Source organism: Cordyceps javanica, chromosome 6 (genome assembly GCF_051103115.1).
Source record: "Cordyceps javanica chromosome 6, complete sequence".
In the NCBI taxonomy this organism is placed as follows: domain Eukaryota; kingdom Fungi; phylum Ascomycota; class Sordariomycetes; order Hypocreales; family Cordycipitaceae; genus Cordyceps; species Cordyceps javanica.
Window position 1 is genome coordinate 3269319 of NC_139300.1, and position 24452 is coordinate 3293770.

General features: G+C 52.9%; 8 protein-coding genes across 8 annotated transcripts; 4 read left to right on the forward strand and 4 right to left on the reverse strand.

Annotated features, from left to right (window-relative positions):
* Positions 1–1050: 1050 nt before the first annotated feature.
* Positions 1051–1744, forward strand: V2A60_009432 (uncharacterized protein; the record flags this gene model as incomplete). Its single annotated transcript, XM_083260697.1, has 3 exons — positions 1051–1344; positions 1404–1620; positions 1686–1744. 3 exons carry the CDS (start codon positions 1051–1053, stop codon positions 1742–1744), a joined length of 570 nt encoding a protein of 189 aa, XP_083116823.1.
* Positions 1745–1924: 180 nt separating this feature from the next.
* Positions 1925–4543, reverse strand: V2A60_009433 (uncharacterized protein; the record flags this gene model as incomplete). Its single annotated transcript, XM_083260698.1, has 1 exon — positions 1925–4543. The coding sequence occupies one exon, from the start codon at positions 4541–4543 to the stop codon at positions 1925–1927; it is 2619 nt and encodes an 872-aa protein (XP_083116824.1).
* A 1368-nt stretch (positions 4544–5911) lies between these two features.
* V2A60_009434 (MATE family efflux transporter) lies at positions 5912–7681 on the reverse strand (the record flags this gene model as incomplete). Its single annotated transcript, XM_083260699.1, has 4 exons — positions 5912–5999; positions 6051–6379; positions 6438–7219; positions 7279–7681. 4 exons carry the CDS (start codon positions 7679–7681, stop codon positions 5912–5914), a joined length of 1602 nt encoding a protein of 533 aa, XP_083116825.1.
* Positions 7682–8570: 889 nt separating this feature from the next.
* Positions 8571–10418, reverse strand: V2A60_009435 (uncharacterized protein; the record flags this gene model as incomplete). The annotated part of the gene is made up of 5 exons (XM_083260700.1): positions 8571–9315; positions 9371–9863; positions 9930–10009; positions 10071–10117; positions 10200–10418. 5 exons carry the CDS (start codon positions 10416–10418, stop codon positions 8571–8573), a joined length of 1584 nt encoding a protein of 527 aa, XP_083116826.1.
* Positions 10419–11294: 876 nt separating this feature from the next.
* Positions 11295–12683, forward strand: V2A60_009436 (alpha/beta hydrolase family protein; the record flags this gene model as incomplete). Its single annotated transcript, XM_083260701.1, has 1 exon — positions 11295–12683. The coding sequence occupies one exon, from the start codon at positions 11295–11297 to the stop codon at positions 12681–12683; it is 1389 nt and encodes a 462-aa protein (XP_083116827.1).
* A 2694-nt stretch (positions 12684–15377) lies between these two features.
* Positions 15378–17433, forward strand: V2A60_009437 (sulfatase family protein; the record flags this gene model as incomplete). Its single annotated transcript, XM_083260702.1, has 5 exons — positions 15378–15710; positions 15773–15779; positions 15837–15998; positions 16064–16861; positions 16964–17433. The coding sequence occupies 5 exons, from the start codon at positions 15378–15380 to the stop codon at positions 17431–17433; spliced, it is 1770 nt and encodes a 589-aa protein (XP_083116828.1).
* Positions 17434–19950: 2517 nt separating this feature from the next.
* On the forward strand, positions 19951–21860 carry V2A60_009438 (uncharacterized protein; the record flags this gene model as incomplete). The annotated part of the gene is made up of 5 exons (XM_083260703.1): positions 19951–20248; positions 20317–20524; positions 20591–20800; positions 20880–21783; positions 21849–21860. The coding sequence occupies 5 exons, from the start codon at positions 19951–19953 to the stop codon at positions 21858–21860; spliced, it is 1632 nt and encodes a 543-aa protein (XP_083116829.1).
* Positions 21861–22152: 292 nt separating this feature from the next.
* V2A60_009439 (Zn(II)2Cys6 transcription factor domain-containing protein) lies at positions 22153–23998 on the reverse strand (the record flags this gene model as incomplete). The annotated part of the gene is made up of 5 exons (XM_083260704.1): positions 22153–22923; positions 22976–23155; positions 23211–23620; positions 23684–23728; positions 23935–23998. The coding sequence occupies 5 exons, from the start codon at positions 23996–23998 to the stop codon at positions 22153–22155; spliced, it is 1470 nt and encodes a 489-aa protein (XP_083116830.1).
* Between the last annotated feature and the right edge of the window lie 454 nt (positions 23999–24452).

Genomic DNA, 24452 nt, shown 5'->3' on the forward strand with positions numbered 1-24452 from the left:
GTGTTCTCGACGACGCTGACGCTGACGGTGATCCCCGTCCATAGCTAGCGCCTCCATCGCGCCACACACCGCTAACCTGGAGACTGAACTCGATGCAGAAACGTCATGACGAAGCGCTCCCCAAGTAGCAAGTATACCTGAGTTGGTATTCTCAAAGGGGAGCTTGTCAATTCATTTCCCGGAGTAGCTGCCGTTGTTCGTAGTGTTTGGCTATCAATCGCTCAGTAACGGAGCATCCTCCAGCTCAGCCAATTCTTGCCCCTTCCCATGGTCACAATCCTTTTCGGATGTCGGCACTGACACGCATTCGGGAGCGAGCAGGAATCGCAACCAAGAGCACGACTCGGATAATGCAGAAAACCGCTCACCGTCATGCATGTTTGACCCAATGCTGCTGTGACGGCATCGGCAGGCTTGAGAAGAAACGTTGTTCCTGTCGTCTCGTCGTTTGGCCCCCGCCCGTGTATCAAATATTAATTGCATGGCTAATGCGTTCGATTGCTGGCCAGAACGGTGCGTCCCACCCTGGAGGAGGGTCCAGCTGAAGCAGGATGCTTGCATCAATCCTTCTGGGAGGAACGGCTAGCGAACACGGCTGAAATTGTATGTAGCAAGACCGTAATTCCATCTGCCGGCGAGCGGCGGCAACAAGGCAATTCTGAGGCTTCTTATGCAAAATCACTGGCCGGTGTGAAAAGAGGACAGCAGGAAGCCTCTCCACCGCACCACCAGCATGGTTGCACTGCGTCTAGCTGCCGGATCAGGCCACCTATGTATTATGCAGAAACAGGGCAGTTATGCCATAATAATCGCTTTCGTATTGATGCAAGAAGGCGGCTGGGGTGACATTTGCATGCTGCAGATATCTTGGCGTGGAAGAGCTGAACCTGGTAGCGTCGTGCAGGGTGTCGCCGCCGGTCGATGCACTGTCACAAGGCAAAGGTCAATATAAATATCCTATGCGGGACGAGGTTTTTGTTTATTCCTCCTCTGCTCTCGGTTTCTCTGCAACTCGTCCTTGGTCACCTGAACAAGTCCTTCTTCTTCACAATGTGGTTCTCCAATGCTTTGCTCGCCGTCTCGTCCGCCACCGCGGCTCTTGCGTGTGTGCTCCCGCCCGACACGCCCAGCAACAACATCGGCCAGGGCTTCGCCATCCAGGTCCAGAACGCGTCCTACCCCGCCATCCACAACCGGCTGCTGAACCAGTGGGCTGCCGGCGGAGGGGACCAGCACCTGTATCTCAGCCCGGCCGGGGCGCCCGCGAGCGACCTGACCCTCGTCAACGGCGTCATCACGCAGCTCAGCGGCGGCAAGATCATCAGGGCCGTCATCAACGGCGAGGTACACGAGCACCCCGTGTGATTTACTAGATTGTGACCCATGCTGATTCCGTATACAAGTACACCGCCTTTGACGATACTACTAAAATGTTCATGACGGAGCGCGGCGATCCTCGCGCCATCTACGATGTCAAGTACGGCTGCAACCCGGACACGGACGCCGTCCAGACGGAACTGGCTTTCAAGGAGAGGTCTGGCGTCACCGGCGGCCACCTGTGCGTCCGATTGGCGTCTGGAGACAGACATGAGTTCCGTTACTCGCCGCCCGGAAACACTCGTAAGTGTTGCTGCCTTGACAGTCCGCCCGAGTCGCGAGTCGCAAGAGTGCTAACATGTGCGCAGTGGTTGACAACCCTCAACGTTTATGCATCAAGGTGACGTTGGTCGTCGTGAGAAAATAGAGCACGTGGCCCCCCTCCAGCAGAGTCATTGAAAATGTGTTCAGGATTATATCATGTTATATACAATATTAAATACTTTAGCAAAGCCAAGGCCGTTGTGAACAACGCACACGGCCCCAGTCGATATATGTCGTGTAAAAATATCCATGCTCGCTAGTGATGCATATGCTGTCTGCGGTTCTAAGGGGTTGGTGCCGCAGCGTACGGCCCATACTCATATCTCTTGTTGTTCTCCTCCACCCACCATCGCGCGATGAACGCGCCCTCCTCCGCCCACTTGGCCGCTTCCTTGCCGTAGCGGCGCTGGATCTTGTCTAGAAACGCGCTAAACTCAAAGGCTTGCACCGAGTCGGTGTCGGTCGGGTCCGCCTCGAGGTCTGTAAATTGCCACTCAACGTCATGGATGACGGGAACAACCAGGCGCCACGTCTTGCGGCGTCTGTCGCGAACCCCCAGCATTGCGCGCCCGGGATTCATGACTATGAATTGCCAGTTTCGCAGCTCTTCCTCGCTGCTGACCTGCGTTGGATCATCGACGCGGTAGCTGGAGTGACGCAGCTTGCGAATGAGGGACTGGCCTTCATAGTTGGCCATGAGGTCGCCGGCAGCCTTGCTGGCAGCTTCCGACAGAGAGCCAGTCTCGCGAAGCAGGTCCAGCACCGTGGGCAGAATCTCCATGGTGCTCACAGAGTCATCAACGTCGATTGGAGGAAGACCTGGGTGAGACATGACCACCGGAATATGATTGCAGCCGGCATTGGGATTGTGGTATGAAGCGGGTTTGTTGTTCTCTGGGAGAGAGATGCCGTGGTCTCCAGTGACAATGACAAGAGTCTCATTGGCGACGCCTTCATCATCTAGAACGCCGAGAATCTTGCCAAGCCATCGATCGTCATATCCAACGGCATTAATGTAATGCGACAGATCATCCCATCTGCCATTGGCGAGTGGAACGTATTCCTCATCGGCAGGAATGGCGTAAGGATGGTGTGTCGTGCTAGTGAGATGAGTCAAGAATACGCGTTCATTGCTCTGCTTCGCGGAGGAGAAAGTATCGCGGAAGTAGTCCAACAATGGAGCTTCCGCCATACCAAAGTAGTTAATATCTGGGAGGCTGACCTTGCCGAATTTGGCAGATTCTGACCGCAGGTAACGTGCACCGATGATGTTCTCTTTCGGGAAGCCAAATTGTTCGGTGCTTTCGTCGGCATGGTCGTAGCTGAGCGTCACCGACTGCAGATATTGCGAGCGCCACGGGCTCTCCGCTGCGTCATTTTGGTCCAGGTACGAAAATGCCTCCAGAATCTGTGGCAAGCAGGGCTGGTAGATGTGGTGAATGTACTCCTTGTTGAAGTCGGCAACAAGGGGCCAAATGCCGCACATGGTCCCAATCATGCTCTTGCGAGTATACGTCGAGGCGGTGTTGGCATCCTTGAAGTTGATGCCTCCTCTGCGAGTGGTATTTTCGTGCTCGAAGCCGTCGTCGAAGTCGCCCGTGAGATGGTTCGCGGTCGCAGTTAATGTTTCGAGGCGAGCAACAGATTCGCCAGAGAGCCTCTTGTTAGGGGCTGCTTCCTCGAATCGTCTCCAAATCAAATCGTCCTTCTTGAGCGGGAACACATCTTTTCGAGTGCTCTCAAGGACGACCAGGACGATGTGTTTAATTGACACTTTGGCTAGGCTGTTCTCCAGCTCAGGCAGTAGTTGTTGGTCCATGTTGGAAATCTTGAGGGGATCAGCCTTGGCGTTGTAGTGTGGTCGGCCTTCCTTGTACCAGTCTTCGAACCCTTTGAGTATCGTGTCTTCTGGCAGCCAGTCGAGGTGAATTGGCTCATCAAGAGCCGTCTTAGCATCCCAGTCGTAGTTGATGCCGACATTGTTGTACGGACGGATATCGCGGAGGATTGAAGCGGACTCTTTGAAGTCCACAAATGGAATGAGAGGTGTTGTCCATGACATGAAGACCAGAGCGCCCTCGTGAGGACGTAGCGTATAGAAGAGCACTTGGAGAATGATGAACCCGCTCCACACAGATCGCCAAAACCGGCTTTCCACTGCTGATCCAGGTGTTCCGGGCCGAGCGTCGTCGTCTCGTTTTTCTTCCATACCAACTGCATCATCGAGTGCTTCGGAGGGAAGCCGGGCAAAGCTGTGGCTTGGATCAGACCGGCGTCGTTGCATAAAATACTGGTAAGGCCATTTGACAGCATCGACAGCGGCCCCACCAATTATGAAAATGTTGTTTTGAAAGAAACCGGCGAGAGCCGTAATGCAGCACAGTACTGTGAGTAGTGTCACGAGACCAGACAGGAGGACCCCGCGAGAGCCTGAGTCGCTGGCAAAGGCCACGTCGCGCCAGCGAACTTCAGCCCTGGCATACAGAAAAAAGGTGATGTTGACGACTGAAATCAAGGCCGAGAAGAGACTGGCGAGCGAGTTCAGCGCACTGCCCAGGATGCGCAAGCAGAGGTTTCTGCGGCTGCTGCTGTGCGACCACTCGGTCAGGAAGCGAAGCGCGAGCAGTAGGACAAAATCTTGCATGAAAAAAGACAACATCCAGATGACCAGGTCTCTTCGTAGGAGCGCTCTTTCGCGAGCGACGACGTGGATAATCTTGGCCGCGACAATCGAAACGGCGACAAAGGCAAAGACGAATCTTCGGTTCGCTGCCTTTGGGAACGGCGCGAGCAGAGCCAATGGCACGCGCGAGGCGAACAGGGCTACTGCGAGTGCATATTGCCGCGCCTTTGATAGACAGTGGCGGCGATCGCCAATCGGCCGAGTATGGCTGCCATTCATAATAGGCACGGGGGCGATCGAGTTGTCGAAATGGGCGACAGCACTCGATGACTTGTAGGTTTGGAGGAGATGGAGAAGTGTCGCGTGAGCAAAACCGGACCATTGAGACGACCAAGCAACGGCATGTTTCTCCCTTATACTTTCCCGTACACTTTCACTGGTTTCGCCTTGCCAAGACGGGGGGGGCCGCTTCGGCACCGCACACACACACACCACGTCTCTCCCCCCCCTTACGCCCAGGGGGAGAGAAAGTCCGGATTTGCTAGACGGAGACAGCGGCTCGAGAGCTGGAGTAGCGGCTTGGCGGCGCCCCATGGCTGGCCAGTAGTCCGGGTCCGTAGTCTACCAAAGTCCGCCTCCGTACCTATTAGTGGCCCTTCTAACACGCCCATGACGTATGCGGGCGTGTCAGTGATGGCCGAAATTTCCGGCCCGTTGGGCAGCTGGATTTCTGGCTTGCATAAATTGACAGGACGCCTCTTTGTTCATGGGAAGATGCCCGGCGCGGGCGTCCGGGTGTTGGCGCCGTCCTATTCGCGACGCGTGTGCTTGGCATGCATCTCATAACAGTTGAAAGGAATACAATACTCCGTACTCCGTACATGTTTTGATTATTTCTGTGGTGTGGGCCGTACAACGAATTAAACCGGGCCTCGTGGAAAGACTTAAAATAGAGCTTATGTTGTTCTGGTCTCTTCCAATGGCTGCCTACGTATTGATGCTGGGCCGGTAATACTCTGGGCCTAGCAGGCACTTGATACGATCGAGCCTGATCAGAGAAAATGGGGAGAGCATGCGACCACGTCCTGCATATTGTTACTGATTGCATCCACAATGGAGCTGGTTTCGGTGGCTTGCCCCTTCTGTCATTGCTTTTCCAGCCACCCAGGTCAACACGAGACTAGCAGGTAGACGTGCACCAAGCTGAAAAGTTAGAGACAAGGCTAGTCGGACAAAATGTTCGGGAACCGCACCCATGGCAGGCATACTACCAGTAGTAAATCCACGAAAATGCGGAGAATGGCTAACTACTGATGGCTTGGCTTTCGTCCGTCTCTTTCAACATTGACCAGTTTAGCGGAGGTAAAGAAAGTGCACGGTATGCCGGATTGTATCTGTACGTAACAAAGTTGGGAGTCGTCACGTGTATCTGTATTTCAGGCTAAACTGATTCCATGGTCTTCATTACCTTTGTTTCACTTGTGCCTCCAATATGCAATCTAATCAGACTCCTCGAAATGCTTTTCAACCCCACCGTGCCAGGGGCAACCCGACTGTTGTCACGGTTGCTGCCCATAACACCAAAATGTTCGTCTCCGGACTCGCGGGCATCTTATAACGAGCAAGGCATTTTCATAAATGCCGGAACTATCCTGAAGCGTTGCGAGTTCGCGCTTCCAGGGCGGCCTGCTGCCAGTCGACCTTGAGAATATAGAAATATTCGATGAAAGTAACGCTATTTCAGGTCAGTTCAAGGCTAACGCTACTGAAAATCCAGGAAACTCACACAAGAAGACCGCCAGTGATGCCCGTCCACATGCCCTTGATCTTCCAATCGAAATAGAAGGCGAGCAGCAATGAAGTTGGTAATGCAATGACATAGTGACCAAACAGATTTGCTGGTCCGCCTATAGACTGCTTCCCAATACCGCGGAGGATCCCGTGAGCACCCGCACTAACACCATCACCAAACACAGCGATGGCCACAACGGGTAGCGTGGTTGCAACAATAGCGATGACTGCCTCGTCCCTGGTAAGTAGTAAAGGTATATACCATCGAAGAGTTATGCAGAGCGCAATATTAATTGTGCTGATGAGGCACGAAACAAGGGTAGCCTATTTATGTTGTCAGCTGCAGTTGGTACAGGGGAGGATGCAGCCGCCGTCAACTTACCACCTGAGCTGCTACTCTTGCAGAGTCGACAACACCACCACCAATTAAGCTGGCGATTCTCGTTGATGAGGCCACAGATGCCGCAAATGGGATCTGATACAGCAGCGCGACAATCGTGAAGATGGCGCTTTGTGCCGCGAGGTAATCCGTACCGAAGCGACTCGACAAGAGGGTAATAAGTTCAAAGGCAAGCCACTCGGCGAGCACCATGACCATTCCGGGCAAAGCAAGGCGAACCATGATACCCCAGTTGACAAAGGCTTTTCTATCGAACCCTCCCCAGCACTGCGAGCCATTGACAAACTTGATGTAGAGGACGAGAAGCAAGGCGAGCAGATTTCTCGATATCACGACGCCAATGGGAGCGCCAATAAATCCAAGCTCGAGCTTCCACACCAGCAGCCAGTTGACGAGAATGTTTGTCGGGGCAACAATGAGGATAATGTATGTGATTTCTTGAAATAGCCCTTGTGCCTGAAGGATGCGCTTTCCCGTTTCGAAGACGATGTATGACGGGATAGAGAATATCATAATCTTGAGGTAGCTGCTCGCAAGGCGTGCCGTTTCTGCGTCGACAATACGCACCAGGATGGGTTCGGAGAACATCCACAGTATCGCCACGGGCGCGGCAGCACAGCAGAGAAACCAAAAGCATCTCTGGCACTGCAGGCCGACCAAGTGCTTCCGGCCATCGCCGTAGGCCTGCGCGCACAAGGTGTCGAGACTGGTTGCGAGGCCGATAAATGGTGCAAGGCAGGTCATTGCCGCAGTCATATTGGCCACTATACGCGGTGTTAGCTGGGCTCTGTTGCGGTGGGACTAGATGATGCGGTGTACTCACAAGCGACCGCACCGAGCTGCTGCTTGCCCAGTCTGCCCACGGCAAAGACGCTCGTAGCATTGATAGAAAACTGCAAGAAGAAGGTGATCATGATGGGCGGAGAACTTCTCAGCAGCATCTTGGCCTCTCTTGCCCAGCTGGCATCCCCTTGAGCGGGCAGGTCGTCCCAGTCCCGTCCTGTTTTCTGCTCGCCGCTCTCGGGGTCATACCTCTCGGGGCTATTCCCCAGCAATGCCGAGGATTCGGTGGGAGTTGCCAATCTGCCACAGTCGCCGCCCTCCCCCCCGCCCTCCTCTAACGACTGCAGTGCAGTTGGCTCATTTGTAGAACTCGGCTCTGCGCGGGGTTCGCAGCAGGATTCCCCACGCTGCTCCTGAGAGCGTCCACCGACCTGCGTGCTCATGCGTAACTCTGGCACAACCCTCGAGGTTCTGGCTCTGGGACCCGGGCAACCTACTCTGTTCCTGCGTCAGAGAACAGGCTATCGCAACGTAGTGCAGAGGCACGAGAAGAGAGCGAGGACTGTGGGAAGGAAAACGAAGACTGGGGGCCGGATCAATTATTAATGAGAGCATATTACAAGCTCGAGTCACACTTTTTTCCTGTCTAGGCCTGGCCGACCGTTAAGTGGGCTTCCACCACTAGGCTCAGCCTGCGATAGGATAAATCAGGGTTGATGGCAGCGAGACAGCATCCATCTGGTGTGGCACCTACCAGCCTGTAACAACGGCTGGAAAGTTTTAGATCACAAGACATGGCGGACGCATGTCTATACTTTATGCCGCGAACGGCGTATTTGCATGGAAGAGGCTGCCAAGCCGCCCGAGTACAGTTCCCCAGCTCAGACACAAAATGGCTCACTCGATCTTTGAGTGACTGTGAGAATGCGACCTATCGTACAGGTATCCAAATCCAGCACTAGGCAAAGAGGCTGGTTTTGAGAATGAGGCAAAAGCAGGCAGCAGCGTATATACATATGGATATTTCCGGCCCAAGCCTTGTTATACGCTACAGTCATGGAAGATTCACTGCTGATGAAGATTTGTCCGTTAACCGGCATAAATTAGTCTTCTGCAAGCCAGAACTACTTTTACTGGACAGAGTAATCGACCCAAAATAGACCACTGCATCATCTCGGCGATATCGGTCGCGGTTGATTTGCGATGAACCTGCAACCTGCCCCGCTCGCCGTCCGCCATTCATTCTACTGCAAAACTCACCAGTGAGGAAGTTGAAGCTAACTAGCTGGTACAAATATTTTCCGCCTCACTAAAGGCGATCACTCAATGCGATCAGTGCTCATACCATGTCATGGCCGCTACGTGAGGTCCGTCATACTCTCCTTTTCGCCAGAACCAGAACAGCACCACAAATATGGATAATCCGCCCGTGATCAGGGACGAGTAATTCATATTTGCGGCTGTTACTGGCAAGGTAGCTGGAAAGCAAAAGATGACAATGAATGCCACAATGTACAGGCACACAAGACCGTTCACTGCGAACCCAACGAATCCTCTCATCCAGAACCAACCTGGCTTCATCTCTGAGCGGCCGTTGACCAAGTGCGGGAGAACGGCAGCGAGATATGAAAGAGTCGAAAGAATGGTGTAAGAGCCGACAAATGCATTGAATGCCGTTGTTGAACCCACATAGATGCACCCCATGATTGTGCAGATGCCACCGCAGAAAAGAGTCGCATTGAATGGGTTGTGAAACCTGGGGTGGATCTTACCGAACACATGGCTGAAAGGCGTGGCGTTATCGCGGGACAAAGTCCAATAGGTGCGACCTGCCGTGATATAGCAACCAATGGCGGTGATAAAGGTAGGGATAAACGCAATAATCAGCAAGCCCAATCCGCCACCTCGTGTGCCAGTGGCTTGCCGATAAAGGCCTGCCAGCGGAAATATAGGGACTGTGCTGAGAGCATCAGAAAGATCGCCCACTGAATAAAACAGTGCGACAAGATAGACTAATGCGGTGGTGAAGCCGATGATGTACTGTGCCGCCATAGCCTTGGGTATGTTACGACTCGGCCTATGAGCAGTTCCCGTTAGCTACATAGACGCAACCTTTTCAAGAGCAAACATACTGGGGTATCTCTTCTGCAAGGTGGGCAACGCAATCAGTGCTACCAACAGCAAATGCACCATTCAGCATGCCGGCGAGAAAGACAAAGCCATTGCTCGAGTAACCCGTCTCATTTGTCCAGTGCTGCCACACATCCTTGTTGGAGGCATATGGGACATTGTTGACGCTGGGCATTACTGCGCAGACGATGATCGTAATGGAGACCCCTGAAAGGATAAAGAACAACCCCACGTTTCCTAAAAGAGGGAGAGCCTTGTTACCGAACAGAACGATGGCGCAGCAGACCCAGGTACATATGAGGTAGCTGACAAACACGTGCCATGAGCGCGCCGTGAAGTCGGCATGGAAAAGACTGTACATGCTGACAGTCTGGATGGCTACAACGGATGTCATGGAGGCCGCACCGAATATCCAGGCCAAAAAGTTCCACCAACCGGCAAACCAGCCAAAGACACGGCCATACCGACCCGCGTTTACAGATGCCCAGTGGTATACTAGTCCGTAGTCAGAACGCGAAACACGATTCTCAAGGAAATCATTCTGAGATGAGGAGCACAAACCTCCGCTTGACGATGGCATTGCTGATGCCAGCTCGGCAATGGACGCCGCGATCAGCCAATAGAAGACAGAAACGACGATGCTGTGGTAGGATACCGTCAGACTCTAGCCTTTCTCTGCAAAAGAAATACGAGAACACTCACAACTCATAAATAACACCAGGACGTCCTCCATTGTAGATAGCAACGGCCTAGGAAAACCGCTATTCAGTTCGTTCCTCCTTGTGTGACTGACCAGTCGAGGGTGAGGTGCATTGAAGAGGGTCAACTCACCACGCTGCCGCCTATTGCTGTCCATGAATTGCCTGTCGTAGCCGCGATACCACATATACTTAGCAGCGAGAAATTTCGCTCCAGCTCTTGCTTATGTCCCGAGGCGTTGGTGACTCCGATAGGGGGTGTACGGCCCGTAGAAGACGACAAGTCCTCCAGCGCCGTTGGCGGCAAAGACTCGGTCAATTTTTGATCAAAGACAGCCGCAGATGATGACATTATGAGTTGCAGCCTAGCACATGAAGCTCGAGCCTCAAGCAATATTTTTTAGGGACGGAACTAGAAAACATGAGGCCTACGTTTCAGCGTGAGAACATTTTAATCTGTGGAATAATGAGGGGCTGCGACGATCGTCGTCGTAATAGCGGCGCGACCATGCTAGTTTGTGCGCCCGGTATTGAATCAGTTAGTTTTGGCATGGGCATGTCATGCAAGAGCCTTGTGCCTTGCTAGCAAGCAGACGACCTGTGAAGATAAGTCTATGGAGCATGGCCAATCTATTCCGTGATTGCGTGGCTGCCACACCGCATATGCGATACTGTCGAGTTTAAACGGCCACTGCCTTCTACTAATCACGTGTATCTAATAATATGAGACTAACTAAGTATCAGTAGTTCAGTTTTTGTCAAGTCGCCATCACCGGCAGCCGTGCGGCCGAGGGAGGCATCATCAGGCTGTGGATGATTGGCAGAATACAACTACGTGGAAGACTATCTGAGACAATTATTGAGTTAGGAAGGTGCCACCTCGGTAGCTCGCGCGCAAGACTGACAACGCTCGGAGGCCTGACCAAGTTTCCACTTGGGGTGTGACCATCTTCACACCGCGGCCCGAACGGCCAGTGAAGGCAGAAGGCCAGAAAGCAGAGTCAGGCTGAAGCTCAAAAACGAAATTAAAGCAATGTGATAAATTAAGCGTCCAGAACAGCGTCAGTGCCCCCATGGGACCAGCCTGACCGTTCTGAGGAGTCTGTTCGCCGGGTTATGCTTCCGTCGGCTAGAACGGGCTAGACATCCTATTACCTGTATGGATAAAAGCTGCCTGTGTCCCTGACTGTGAGAGCTTCCAGGCTCTGCAGGTTTTTCGTTGAACAACATGAGGCTTCTCAAGTTTGGTAGGCTGTTGGCCTTGGTGGGAAGTGTTTCGGCGGAACTCGCTTCCAATTTTGATGTTACCAGTGAGTTTGCTGCTGCCAACGGCTGCGACTCGAAATGCCTGGGCATTCTGCGCCATGCGAATGCGTATGACCATAAGCAGGTCGGCACCGACTTTGACTTTGGCTTCTACCAAACTGCTCAAAACTTTACAGGCTCCAAACCTGGAGACTTGCTCAAGCTCGAAGCGGCGGATCCTGTCCCTCTTAACATCAAAGCTGGAACGACAGTATACCGAATGCAGTATACATCTTTAGACTTGGATGGCAAGACCATCGTCCCTTCGACCGGGTTCATTGCATTTCCATACTCTCCCCTTGGGAGCTGTTCGAGATACCGCTCAATCGCCTTTGCTCATGGAACCATCGGGGTATACCGCGGATGCGCACCCTCGAATGGCCCGAGCCTCTTTGACTACGAGAGTTGGCAGCTGCTTCTCGAACGTGGCTATGCCGTCATCGCCACGGACTTTGCTGGCCTGGGTAACAACGAGACTTTGCACAAGTATTGCAGCTTTCCGGCGCAGGCAAACGACGTCTACTATTCCATGGTTGCCGCGCGAGCCGCTTTTGGCAACATCCTCAGTCGCAACTGGATGAGCGTGGGTCACTCAGAGGGCGGCGGTGCCGTCTGGAAACTAGCCGAGAGCAGTCTCCTCGCCAACGAGAGCCAGCAGTATCTGGGCACAGTCGCTTTGGCACCGGCAACGCACATCATCGACATGGCCGTTTCGGGGCTACTTGGTTCCGGAGGTGACGACTCAGACTCTGGAGGCTTTGCTAGCTATGCACCGTCACTCGCCGTGGGCATTCAGCGATACCAGCCGACGTACAACTTGACTCTGCTGGGACCGAAAATGCGCCAGCGGATGGCTATCGCGGACCGCGCTCAAGTCTGCGCTACCGCCCTGGCGGGGCTGACACTTGATCTGAAGTTGGAGGATGTTGTCAGTCTAGAAGGAGCGGTTGGCGACTTGGGTCTTTTGCAGGAATGGCAGAACAAGACTGCGCCGTCGGATGGCAAGGCCTTTGCGCCTTTGCTTGTTGTGCAAGGTCTGAATGACACTAGCATTTTGCCTGATACGACAAAAGAGGCGGTCGACAGAGCATGCAAGGGTGGCAATACGGTGCATCTCAGCCTGTACCCGGGGGTTGAGCATTCTCCATTGATCCCGGCTGCTGCGCCAGAGTGGCTCAACTGGATAGACGCGAGGTTCTCGGGGCAAGCTCTAGCGACCAATTGCTCCATTGCTACCAGGGTACCCTTTGGAAACGGCGCGCATATGAAGCTACCTCCAGAGGAGGATCTTAAGGAGGAGTACGGGCTGTAGGTGGCGCAGGTTTCTTTCCATCGTATCATTATCTTCATCCGTCTTCATGTCATAGTACACTAGAGCTAGAAACGAATTTTCCCGATATTTTGCTCTGCATCGCCTCGCATGGTGGCGATCGTATCCAGCCACCTCCACCTATACCGCATAGTAGGCGAGGGTATAGCATGATGTATCTGGCAAAGGCACCAGCCTGATTTTGGGCAAGCTAGAAACCATGCCCCTTGTATAGTCTTCCAAGTTTCTTTCCCCAGCTTTCCAGACATTCGCCAATTGTGCCACAAATCGTCTGAGCCAGAGGTCATGCATGGGGCAGGAGCTCGCTAGCACTAATAGCTCCTTCAGTACGCCCACGAATTATGTCTGTCCATTTCTCGGAAGGAACTTCTAAAATGGAGTCAAAACCGAGAAGGTAGCATAGAACTCCATACAGCAAGTTTGGAGCATGACTACTCTGATGACATGGTTGTCCTCTGGGTCCATGCTAGCTTCACGACGACGATGCTGTGCTACCATCCTGAGAGTATAAGGGCCAATGCTAAGCCTTATTTAGCAACGAGCTGATCATGGAGGTGATTACAAGCTGGCATCGGCTTACCAAGTAGCTGAGAACAGCAACTTCAGAGTGCAAAAGCTCTGGGTAGTTAGTGGTTAGCGACGGCGCGTTTCGGCTGAGGCTATGCGCTGCGCTATCAGGCTGTGTGGCTCGCTGCCATCCCTTTATTGACCAACGTGTGTAAAGCTTTGACTCTAACTTTAAGTCTATTTCTCTGACAGGCGCTTTGTCCCGAGCAATCGATTGTTCCAGACCAGCGGGTCACAGCCTCAACAGCCAGCCGATTTCATCACGGCCAATGCAAAGCAGAGGGATGGTACGAAAGCTCAGCCTGATCGCATACTCGAACTCCCGTAAACAAGACTTTTGTCTGGTTGTAATTTATAAATAGGCTACAATGGCCCTCCTTTCTACCTCATTAGGGCTAGTCTTTTAGGTTTATTATCTAATAATAGGATTTTACTCTAATTAGGACCCCATGAAGAAAAGCTTGACTAGGGCAAGAGATGCAGGCTGCAACGGGGTCGATCCTGATAATATTGATGAATTAACTATCACTTGGGGTGATAAGAAGGAGCCGCCATCTCGAAAGCAAGTCGGCAAGGCGCTTCTTGATCTCGCGGCTCATGCTCACAGCATGAACTCAACTCGCGGTTACAAGTTTATGATTGGACAAAAGAATGGCCCTGAATTCAAGGATAAGCTTTCCAAGTCTTTGATTTTGCCGTCTTGAAACGATGGTTGGAGGGTAATGACTTCTGCAAGAACTTTACCCAGTATCTGGAAGCTGGTAAGCTGGTCATCGACATTGAGTATCCCGCATCACTCCAGAGCAAAAATGATGATGATAATTACTGCAACCTTAGTCGCAAAAAACTATTGCAAGGAAAATGACAAAAACTGCCCCTTCTGCAAGATTACGGGAGAACCGTTTGCTAAGATGAACAGAGTCATAAAGTTGGACTATGAGCAGTATGGACTGAATGGCTGCACGCCAGTGCTTGAGAAGAGTAAGTCAAGATAGCTTCACGGCTCATTGCAATTACGCAATTACTATAATGGAAGTGAATTAGGATATAGCACATGTATATGGCTGTTCTCCTTACTACGTCAACTTCACTTGTAGACACGCCACAGATGCTATAGCTCGTGCTATGACTCGCTATAGCACTATGTGGCAGTATATCAGAGATACTTTGAGACTATTTCAAGAAACACATACTTCACTGCCTTCAGGCTTGAAACAGACTTCCACTCGAAGAAATTTTAAAATTGAATTTGCCACGGGTATCTTTCTAAGTATAGACTTTCTTGGAAATGATTAAGCAAGATAGCTTTACTTTTTTGTAGAGCTAATAAGAAATTTATTGAAGGACTGTAAGTCTTGCTCTTTAATGGTATTAGGTCCATGCCTGTTTCCAAGGGCTGTAGCAAGAGCAGATGAATGCATGGACCGTAATGATGCACTTTCTACCAGTAATCAGATTTGCGACGCAAGATTGCTGAGCGAGCTTCGGATGCGAGTAAATGCCACGTAATCAGGTTCCAGAGGCTCGTTTTATGTAAAGGAATCTGAGCATGCTTGCTTTTAAAAACCACTTTTATAGCCACTAGAAATGATTATCGAAGCATGATGCTTATCAAATTCAGGGTAGTCTTGGCGTAGAAATAAAAAAGTCCCCGCCCTGTGATATCGTAGCGTGTGCACCACCTCGGCTTGGGGGGCTTATTCAGCCTTGGAACGAACGGCTGAAAGCTGAATAGTACATGACTGATATATTGAAACATGTATCAGAAAACGGACCTTTATGGCTGAATGTGGCTAACATTATGAAGTGAATGGCTGTGCGGTTCAAGGTCGGGACGGGGCCAACATGGCTTGACTCAATCCCGGCATGGTGTGGGTGTGCGGCTTATGTAGTCGTCATGTCTCTGGCAAAGTGCTGACATTGTTCGCTTTCCCATCGTTATTCTATTGTTTGATTGTGGATGGGTATTCTATACTAGACGTGTGGAAGCTATAGTTTGTACAGAAAGTAGCCATAATCAGTATAAATACGCCGGCCTTATACCTTGAAGATGGCCACGTTCGAGCCTAATGTTGTGTCTTTTACTGTTGAGCCATTTCTTTGCAAAAGATGATCCCTTCTACTTTGCTTATTGCCGTAGCCTTGCTGGCTCTGCAGGCCGCTGCTGCCAGTGTCACAACCGCCAATGCCGCGACCCCGAAACGCAGCGGCCACGGCCATTGCAAGAAGCGTCCGCGGCCGAATATCGTATTCATCATGACGGATGACCAGGACAAGACGATGGGCTCGACGGACTACCAGCCCCTACTAAAAAAGTACATTGGTGAACAGGGAACCGAGTTCCACAAGCACTTTTGCACCGTCTCGCTCTGCTGCCCGTCGCGTGTTTCGCTCTTGACTGGCAAAGCTGCCCACAACACCAACGTCACCAACGTTGTATCGGTGAGCTTTTGTGCCGCTCTCATCCCCGCTTCATGTTGAAAGGGAGGTCTGACAATCATTAGCCGTACGGTACGTTTGTTAGATGGCAAGCTCGGACTTTCATGCCCCGGTTCTAACGCACAGCAGGCGGCTACCGGAAATTCGTCGCCGAGGGCCACAATGAAAACTACCTTCCCGTCTGGCTCCAGCAAGCCGGGTATAATACCTATTATACAGGCAAGCTGATGAACTCGCACGGGGTCGAAAATTATAGCCAGCCATTACCTGCTGGCTGGAACCGAAGTGACTGTACGTTCTTGTCCTTTCCATATCCATCTAGGAGAAAGCACACAGCTGATCGCAAAGTCAAAAAGATCTCCTCGACCCCCGGACCTACAACTACTTTAGCTCTAACATGTCTCTCGACGGGCAAGAGCCCCGATCCATGGAGGGTACATACTCTACTGACCATATCCGCGATCGCGCCGTCGAGTTCCTCGGCAACGGCATCGACGCCGGCAAGCCCTTCTTCCTCGGCGTCGCCCCCATCGGCCCACACCAAGAGTATACCCCTAATGGCTTCGACTGGCCGTTGCCCGCCGCCCGGCACCGGGGACTCTTTGAGGGCCTGAAGGTGCCGCGCACGCCAAACTTCAACCCGGCCTCGGCCGGTGGCGGCGCGCACTACTTGGCCAGCGCGCCCGAGCTCGAACCGGACCAGCTCGAATACCTCGACATGAACTACCAACGCCGCATCGAGGCCCTGCAGTCGGTCGACGAGCTTGTCGAAGCGCTCATGCGCAAGCTCGAGCAGCATCCCGACGTCCTGGCCAACACGTACGTCTTCTACACCTCGGACAACGGCTACCATCTCGGCCAGCACCGCCTCCCTCCGGGCAAGTGCACCAGCATGGAGGAAGACATCAACGTGCCGCTGCTCGTCCGCGGGCCGGGCGTCGCCAGGAACGCCTCGGTCAGCATCCCGACGTCGCACACGGATCTTACGCCGACCTTTTTTCGGATTGCCGGCATTGACTTGCGCGACGACTTTGACGGCGTTCCGATGCCGTTGACGGTGAAGCAGCAGCGGCAGAGCAAGGTGGTCAGGGGCGAGCACGTCAATGTGGAATACTGGGGCAGCGCATTCTTGGAAGGCACAATATTCCAACGTGGTAAGAAGACGTCCTATCAGCATCGGTTTTATTATTTTTTTTTTCTGGAAGCACGGTCAGTAGCCGTCGGAAGAACAAAGCACTAACCACATCTGCCTACAGACGCAGCGATGCGGAACAACACGTACAAGGCCCTCCGCGTTGTCGCCGACGACTACGACTTCATGTACACTGTCTGGTGCACCAACGAGCACATGCTGTACGACATGAAGCAGGATCGCTACCAGATGCACAACCTCTACGGCACTTCTGGCAACGCCACCGGGTACCCCATCGATCAGCTGAAAGCGCGCCTGGACACTCTGCTGCTTACACTCATAAACTGCAAGGGCGAGGTGTGCCGCAAGCCTTGGAGCTTCGTCTTCCCACCCTCGTCCGGACAGAAGATTCAGACGCTCGCCGACGCCATGGACCCGCAGTACGACGAGTTCTTTGGCTCGCAGGAAGCTGTTTCTTTCTCGGACTGCCCGCGGGGCCACTTGCTGGAGTATGAAGGTCCTTTTGCGCCTCGGCCGTTTGTCAGTGAAAAAGGAGAGGATATTTCAGAGGCTAGGATGGAGGGCTGGGTTTAAGCACCTAGCTCCCAAGGGGGGGTGAAGGTTTCAGGTATTTCCTGTTGAGGACCTTGTATTTGGCCAAGTCACAAGCGAGCCGAAAGCATACTGTCAAAGTAGACGCCCGACGCAAAGCCGGCAATGACATCATCTTGAAAAGTTGAGATTATGCATAAAGGATGCAGGTCGAAACTGTAAACATCATTGTTAGAGATCATCCTCCGACTGTAGCTGTACCGCGCCTTGCCCCCGCGAGCGCTAATAACTTTTACCACCTGGTCTTCTGTGTGTAGCAACGGGAGCCCGGCTGTTAGTGGCGTACATCGCTCTAGACGAGGGAAAAAGACTATTTGGGCTGGACTCTGTACGAAGTGCTCTAGGCTTGTACACTTACGCCTCATTACGCGCGCTCGTTCATCTTCGAGGAGTACGAATCAGCGATGTACAGCTACAACTCGTAAATTTTACCGAAATATTATCGATTCTATCTATTGCCGTCTCAGGGTCAGGTGTCAGCCGAGCTCGGACTTGGCCCGGCTAGCCACGGGGGATTTGAATTCGGATTCGCTCCATATCATCAGGTCACACTAAGATGTAGTGATTTTAGTACTTATCTCTCTATAATCGAGTTGTAATCGAGAATTCCATATACTATATTGTAATTTGATCAATCCGCGATATATCATATATTGACACTTCAGAATTATATCCCTACTTGTAGAGATATCAGGATCCATGTTTTCATGTTTCATAGCGTCTGATATTCATACCCTTGAATACCGTACCTTTACATTAGCACGTTTTTACCTAACTACTATAATAGGCTACTACAGGGCACTGTAGAATACTGAAACATGGAATTTTAAAATGATGTTTCCTTGCTAAATCAAGCAATATTATACATTAATTAGTTTTCTAGTAGTCTATATATATAATATTTCTTACTCTATTCCTATTGCTAGAGAAACGCGTATCTCGAGATATGTTCATATGGGGCGAATTTTGAAACAAAGTGCTTCTGCAGCGAAGCGCAACTTTGCAAGAGGCGGTACGAATGACTGCTGCACCGTATCGGGGGTCATTGCGATACTAAGAGAGCAAGGCTGAAACAGAAAATCACACTTTTGTTTCTCGATTCAGTTATCTTGTCCTACTCAATCATTGATTCTTACCACACTACCTCCCATGCTCAGCCCCATTACTTTAGCATCCTTCAAAATGAAGACGGCCATTGTCTTTGCCGTGCTTACAGAATGAATAGTCGCCTCGGCGTACCACTGCGAATGCGACCGTGCTCAGGATCAACTCCCGCAAACTCTGTTCCGACTCGGGCAAAGCTGGCAACCAGACGGAAAGTGCCAAGTGCCCCTTGTTACAAGATGCACCATGACACTGTCAGCGACGCCAAGCGCAAGCTGTATCTACATCACGGCTGGCAAGGACTGCGATGCCAATGACAAGAGGTCCAAGTACGCCGTGGTGCCCTGCGCGCCGGGCATGTACCACTGAGAGTCTCGTGAGAGCACAGTTACATTGTTCGCCACGAGTACAAGTGGTGGATTGGTGGAAATATGTTCTGGAACGTTGGGCAACATTCCCTTGGCCAGCTCAGCCACGTCGGGCGATCATTGACTTGGCCGCGGCAGCCAGCCAATCTCTGTTGTGCGTAGAGTTCAAGCCACGGCCATCTTTCAAGGCAACGAGCCATCTCGGGCGCCGCCACTGGGGCCTTTGTGCTAGCATACTACAAGACGTGCTTTGGTGATGATGCAGTGTATTTGCGACTTCTTTATCCTACCTTGAATCTTTGTCAATGAAGCCCCTCCTTCTCTCCTGAATCAGAGGCAGATGCCCCTGCACTCGACTGGCTTTCTTTTTCTTCTCAAACTTTTACCCCTGTAAGTTATCTTTGAGCATAAACACACTTAGATTGGCCGTCGCCGACTTTAACTGCGTGGTGGATCTCATATATTCCCGCCTGCGACTTATTGCCGACCAACTGGCTCCTCCCCCCCCTGAGGCCTTCACTCTGGGAAACTATTCCTCATCCTTGCACCATGGTTGCTTCGTCATCTACGACTTTGGAGTTCTGCTGCCCAGTCGCAGTTCCTTCTGCCCCCCAAAACGCCACTCATGTCAGCTCTGCGTGTAAGCTGATCGGCAATTGAAAAACAAAAAACTGCCCAAGCGTCCCCCCTTCTTACAGAAAACCCTGCGCTAGCTCGCTCGACCCTCTGCCGGAAAGGGTCACGTTTTTTTTCGCTGACCACTGGCTGCTGCCCGGAGCAGAGAGATTAGAGCCTTTGTTGGGCACGTCTCGGAATCGTCTCTTGTCAGATTTTCGCAGTCTCTCAATCTCACCGTGTGAACAAAAAAAGTAATTCGAAAAAGGGGGCCGGCCAAGAGAGGGTCATTGGATTAGATGCGACGATTCCGTGCCTCTCCTCGCGCCCATCGCACTCCTTGATCCCCCAGATCTTTGCGCAAAGCGTTTGCGTTGGGAAGTAGGAGGTGGGATCATTTTTTTTTTTCAACATGGACGACCGTCGCTCGAGCAAGGACCGCGGCGTCGCATCGCCGTCCGGGTACCTGATGCAGCCGGCCTTTGAGCCGGAGGCGCCGGCCCGGATCCAACGCTTCTTCCAGGGCTTCAGACGAGATCCGCAGTCCGAGTTTTACTCGAGAGACAACGCGGATGCGGTCGTGCGATCGTCCAACGTTGGTCCCTACTATGACCTGCGCAGCGCCACCGTGGAGAATGCGCAGACGGGAGGACTGATGCGCAGTCTCAAGGGGAGACATCTCCAGATGATTGCGATTGGCGGATCTGTCGGTATGCTTTTCAATGGGTAGGCGCTCGATGAAAACAGGACCTAACCTTTTTTTCTCTCTTCTTCCCAGGAGCGGGATTGTTCGTTGCCAGCGGCAAAGCTCTGGCTGTCGGCGGTCCGGCGGCGCTTCTGCTGGCATTCTCCGTCGTCGGAATCATGCTGTTTTGTACATGTCAGGCGCTCGGTGAGCTTGCAGTTGTATTCCCCATTGCAGGCTCCTTTTCATCCTGGTCTACCCGGTTTCTAGACCCTTCTTGGGGATTCGCCATGGGCTGGAAGTAAGTATCGGGGCTGATGTCTGGCAAAGCAGAAAAAACGACAGCTAACCAACATGTCCCGTCCAGCTATGCAATACAATGGCTTTCCGTGCTACCGCTGGAAATTATTGCCGCTTCACTCACGATAGAGTACTGGAATGATTCGCTTCCGAGGAGTCTTTTCGTTACCATTTTCTTACTCGTCATCTTAACCATCAACATGTTTGGTGTCAAAGGCTACGGAGAGGCAGAATACGTCTTTTCCATGATTAAAGTGATTGCCATACTTGGCTTCATGTAAGTTCTCCAACCCATCCCCCTCCCACTTTTTGGTAGGCAACCGAGCTCCTTCTGACCAACCAACCCAACCAACCAGCCTTCTCGCCATCGTCCTCAACCTCGGCGGCACGCCGGACCGGGGCTACATTGGCGGCGAGTACTGGCACCACCCGGGCGCCTTCAACAACGGCTTCAAGGGCATCTGCAGCGTCTTCACGACGGCCGCCTTCGCCTTTGCGGGCACGGAGCTGGTGGGGCTGGCGGCGGCGGAGACGGCGGCGCCGCGCAAGTCGCTGCCGACGGCCATCAAGCAGGTCTTTTGGCGCATCACGCTCTTCTACGTCGTCGCGCTGACGCTCGTCGGCCTGCTGGTGCCGCACGACAACCCGCGCCTCTTTGGCGGCGCCAGCCAGGTCGACGCCAACACGTCGCCCTTTGTCATCGCCATCGAGGACGCCGGCATCGAGATCCTGCCCTCCGTCATGAACGCCGTCATCCTCGTCGCCATCCTGTCCGTCGGCAACTCGGCCGTCTTCGGGTCCACGCGCACGCTCGCCGCCATGGCCAACCTGCGCCAGGCCCCGCGCGTCCTCGGCTACGTCGACCGCAAGGGCCGCCCGCTCGTCGCCATCCTCGTCGCCGGCCTCGTCGGCGTCCTCGCCTACCTCGCCGACCTCGAGGAGCAGCAGGTCGTGCTCGAGTGGCTCCTCACGGCCTCGGGCCTGTCGTCCATCTTCACCTGGGGCTCCATCTGCCTCTGCCACATCCGCTTCCGCCGCGCCTGGGCCGCGCACGGCCACGAGCCCGGCGAGCTGCCCTTTAGGGCGCACTTTGGCGTCGCCGGCTCGTATGTCGGCCTTGCGCTCAATTGCCTCGTCATTGTCACGCAATTCTGGGTCGGCGCGTCGCCGGTCAACTCGGAAAACATGACCGCGCGTGACATTGTGCAAAATTTCTTCCTCAAGTGGATGGGTGCGCCGGTGGTATTTGCCTTCTTCATTGTGCACAAACTTTATTATAAAACGCGCTACGTAAAGATTGACAACTTGGATGTTGATACCGGCAGGCGACAGTTTAATTTGCCGATATTAATGGCACAAGAAAAAGAGGAACGGGAAAGCTGGCCAAGGTGGAAACTGTTTTATAAATTGATATGTTGATGCAATGATGACGGGGTTTGGGAGGTATGTATATATTATCTGCTTTGCTTTGCTAGGCGCTGGTGTGTAAGTTTTTTTGTAATATGCAAAATTGGCTTGGTGGTACTCGTCGGTACTCGTCGGTACTTTGATTATCGTTCATAGTGGAGAATATATACATCCATGATATGACGGCAGGTGCTGGAAGTCTCACGATATTCGAATATCGCTTCATGATAAGAATGTATCAGCGTCTTCCCAGTGCCACCCGGTGTACAGCTCAAACCCCACACAGTAGTCGCCAGGACTCTTCTCGACGACTTTGATGGTCTTGATCCTCTTTTCGCGCGGTATATCGGCGCATGTCATGGGGTTCGCAAGACCATGCTGCTCGATTGCCACGACACGCAGGACAGTGCCCAGAATCATCCTGCTGCTCCATATGCCCTCTTGGCGGTTCTGCGACGCGAGCAGCTGAATAGCGCGCATGCGCAGATCCATGTCGCGGCATTTCTGCACCAAGCCGTACATGACGGGCACGGGGCCCGAGTTCATGTGAAACTGGGGCTGGCTGTCGTCCTCCTCGTCGTCGCGCGCCATGGCAACCTCGGCGAGGGCGAGGATCTTGACAAACGTCTCGCGGTGGGCGTCCCATAGCATGGGGTCCACGGGCCCGCGCACGAGGTTGACGGAGAGCTCCGCGGCAAAGTACAGCTGGCGCATCTCGAGCAGCGCGATGGCGCGTCGCTCGGCAGCCGAGACGAGGTGGTCGGGAATGGTACGTTTAAACGTTTCAAAAGCCAAGGTCCACGCGGCCAGGTTGGAACGCCCAATCTCGATGGCGCCCTCGTCGTACTTGTCAAAGTGCAGACGAATGCTGTTGAGGACGGTCTGGGCGTCGGTTGTGCTGTTGAAGCGGTAGCCCCGAGGGCCGGGGCCGTGGCCGCTCTCGATGATATTGGCGGCAATGGCATTAATTCCGGGGTCAAGGTCATTTATAAGCTAGAAAATGTTGGACGGATATATCTTGGCAGAAGGAATGATTCTGACTCACAATGTATATTTGGCAGACAACTTGGCTTAGAAAGTTCCGGGCTAGCGCAAACAGTTTTCGTCTGTCTGACGCGTCTGCGGCGGGTGACCGAGCCGTTTTATCTAGGGCATCTTCTGCTTGTAAGATCCGATATCCCAGAGTGACCAATCTCACGACCGGGAGTATCTGGCCACGCAGAGTCTGGCGTGTCTGTTAGTGGATGTGTGAGGCGGGACCAGGAACACTCTCTCGGTACCTCGACGCAGATGAATAGTATACAAGAGGCGAGCTGTATGTGGGCACTCTCTGAGCTCCTGTCGATGCTCAAAACTTGCTGAATGGAAGAGTTGTACTGGTTCAGCGCAAAGTAATCTTCCGTCTGCTGGCGCGGCATGCGCTGCTCGGAGAAGAGCTCGTGGTAGGAGGAGAGGGCGATGAGGGAGTGCCAGATGCTGGTCTCGGTGTTTGCGATTTTCAGCACGTACGAGGTCCAAAAGTCGTCGGGGAAGAAGGTGCACAGCTGCTTGAGCGTCTTTTCGTGAAAGTACTGAAAGGAGCGCCATTCTTTACCCGAGTATCTGGCGCGGGAGAGGGAGACTGGCGGGGACGGCGTGGAGGGGACGACGGCGGCGTCATAGCCATCGCACGTGCGGCCGGTGGATGTGCCTGGATATCGCTTTGTGAGCTCGAAATGTAGAGGATACTTGATCGGCCCATATCTGCACATACATCTATGACAAGACGGCCGGCCCTCGTCACACTTGACGCGACGAACTAGAGCAGGGTCAGCGCTGTGGTCCAATGATGCACTCACCACCTGCCACTCGGTGACAAGTCGCATCTCACTGCGCCAAGAAATGAAGACTCTTACTTCTAATAAAGTCTCTGGTCAGCAAAAATGCAACCCAATAGGAGCGAAAGTCGGTTCAAATTTCCCAATCATTGGGTTCGAGAGGGGCGCAGTACTCACTTGCAAGTACGGCAGCCAGTGCGGACCTTGGGTGCCTTGGCGCGGCGCCGCTGGCCTGCCTTGACGTGCGTCATGAGGGAGCCACGGCAGCGGTGATTTGATAGACCGGATCTGGGAAGGGGGTTATAGGCGACGGCAGCAAAGCCGTCGTTTGATGATTGTCGCGTCAGATGATGACTGCGACTCGGAGAAAGAGCCCGGGACAACAGAACGGCTCAAGCCCAGTCCCTGGAAACGTGCCTCTCGGCGCACGGCGGGCTGCTTGCTATCTAAACGACTCCACACCCCACCATACCTGGAATATGTATATGCCGGGAACTTTTTTTTTTTTACTTGTGTGGCTGCTGATGGTTGTTGATCCCAAAACGGATGATGGGGCATCGAGTTTCCGTATAAGGGGGGAGGAGAAGACGCTGCTCTTTCAGAATAGGTTGTTGCATGTAAGAGAGAGAGCCTCGAGTCGTCCACGGCGACAAAAGCCAAAGGGGCGGCCTCTTTCAGGCTTGCGTCGGCCGGGCTTGTGGCAGA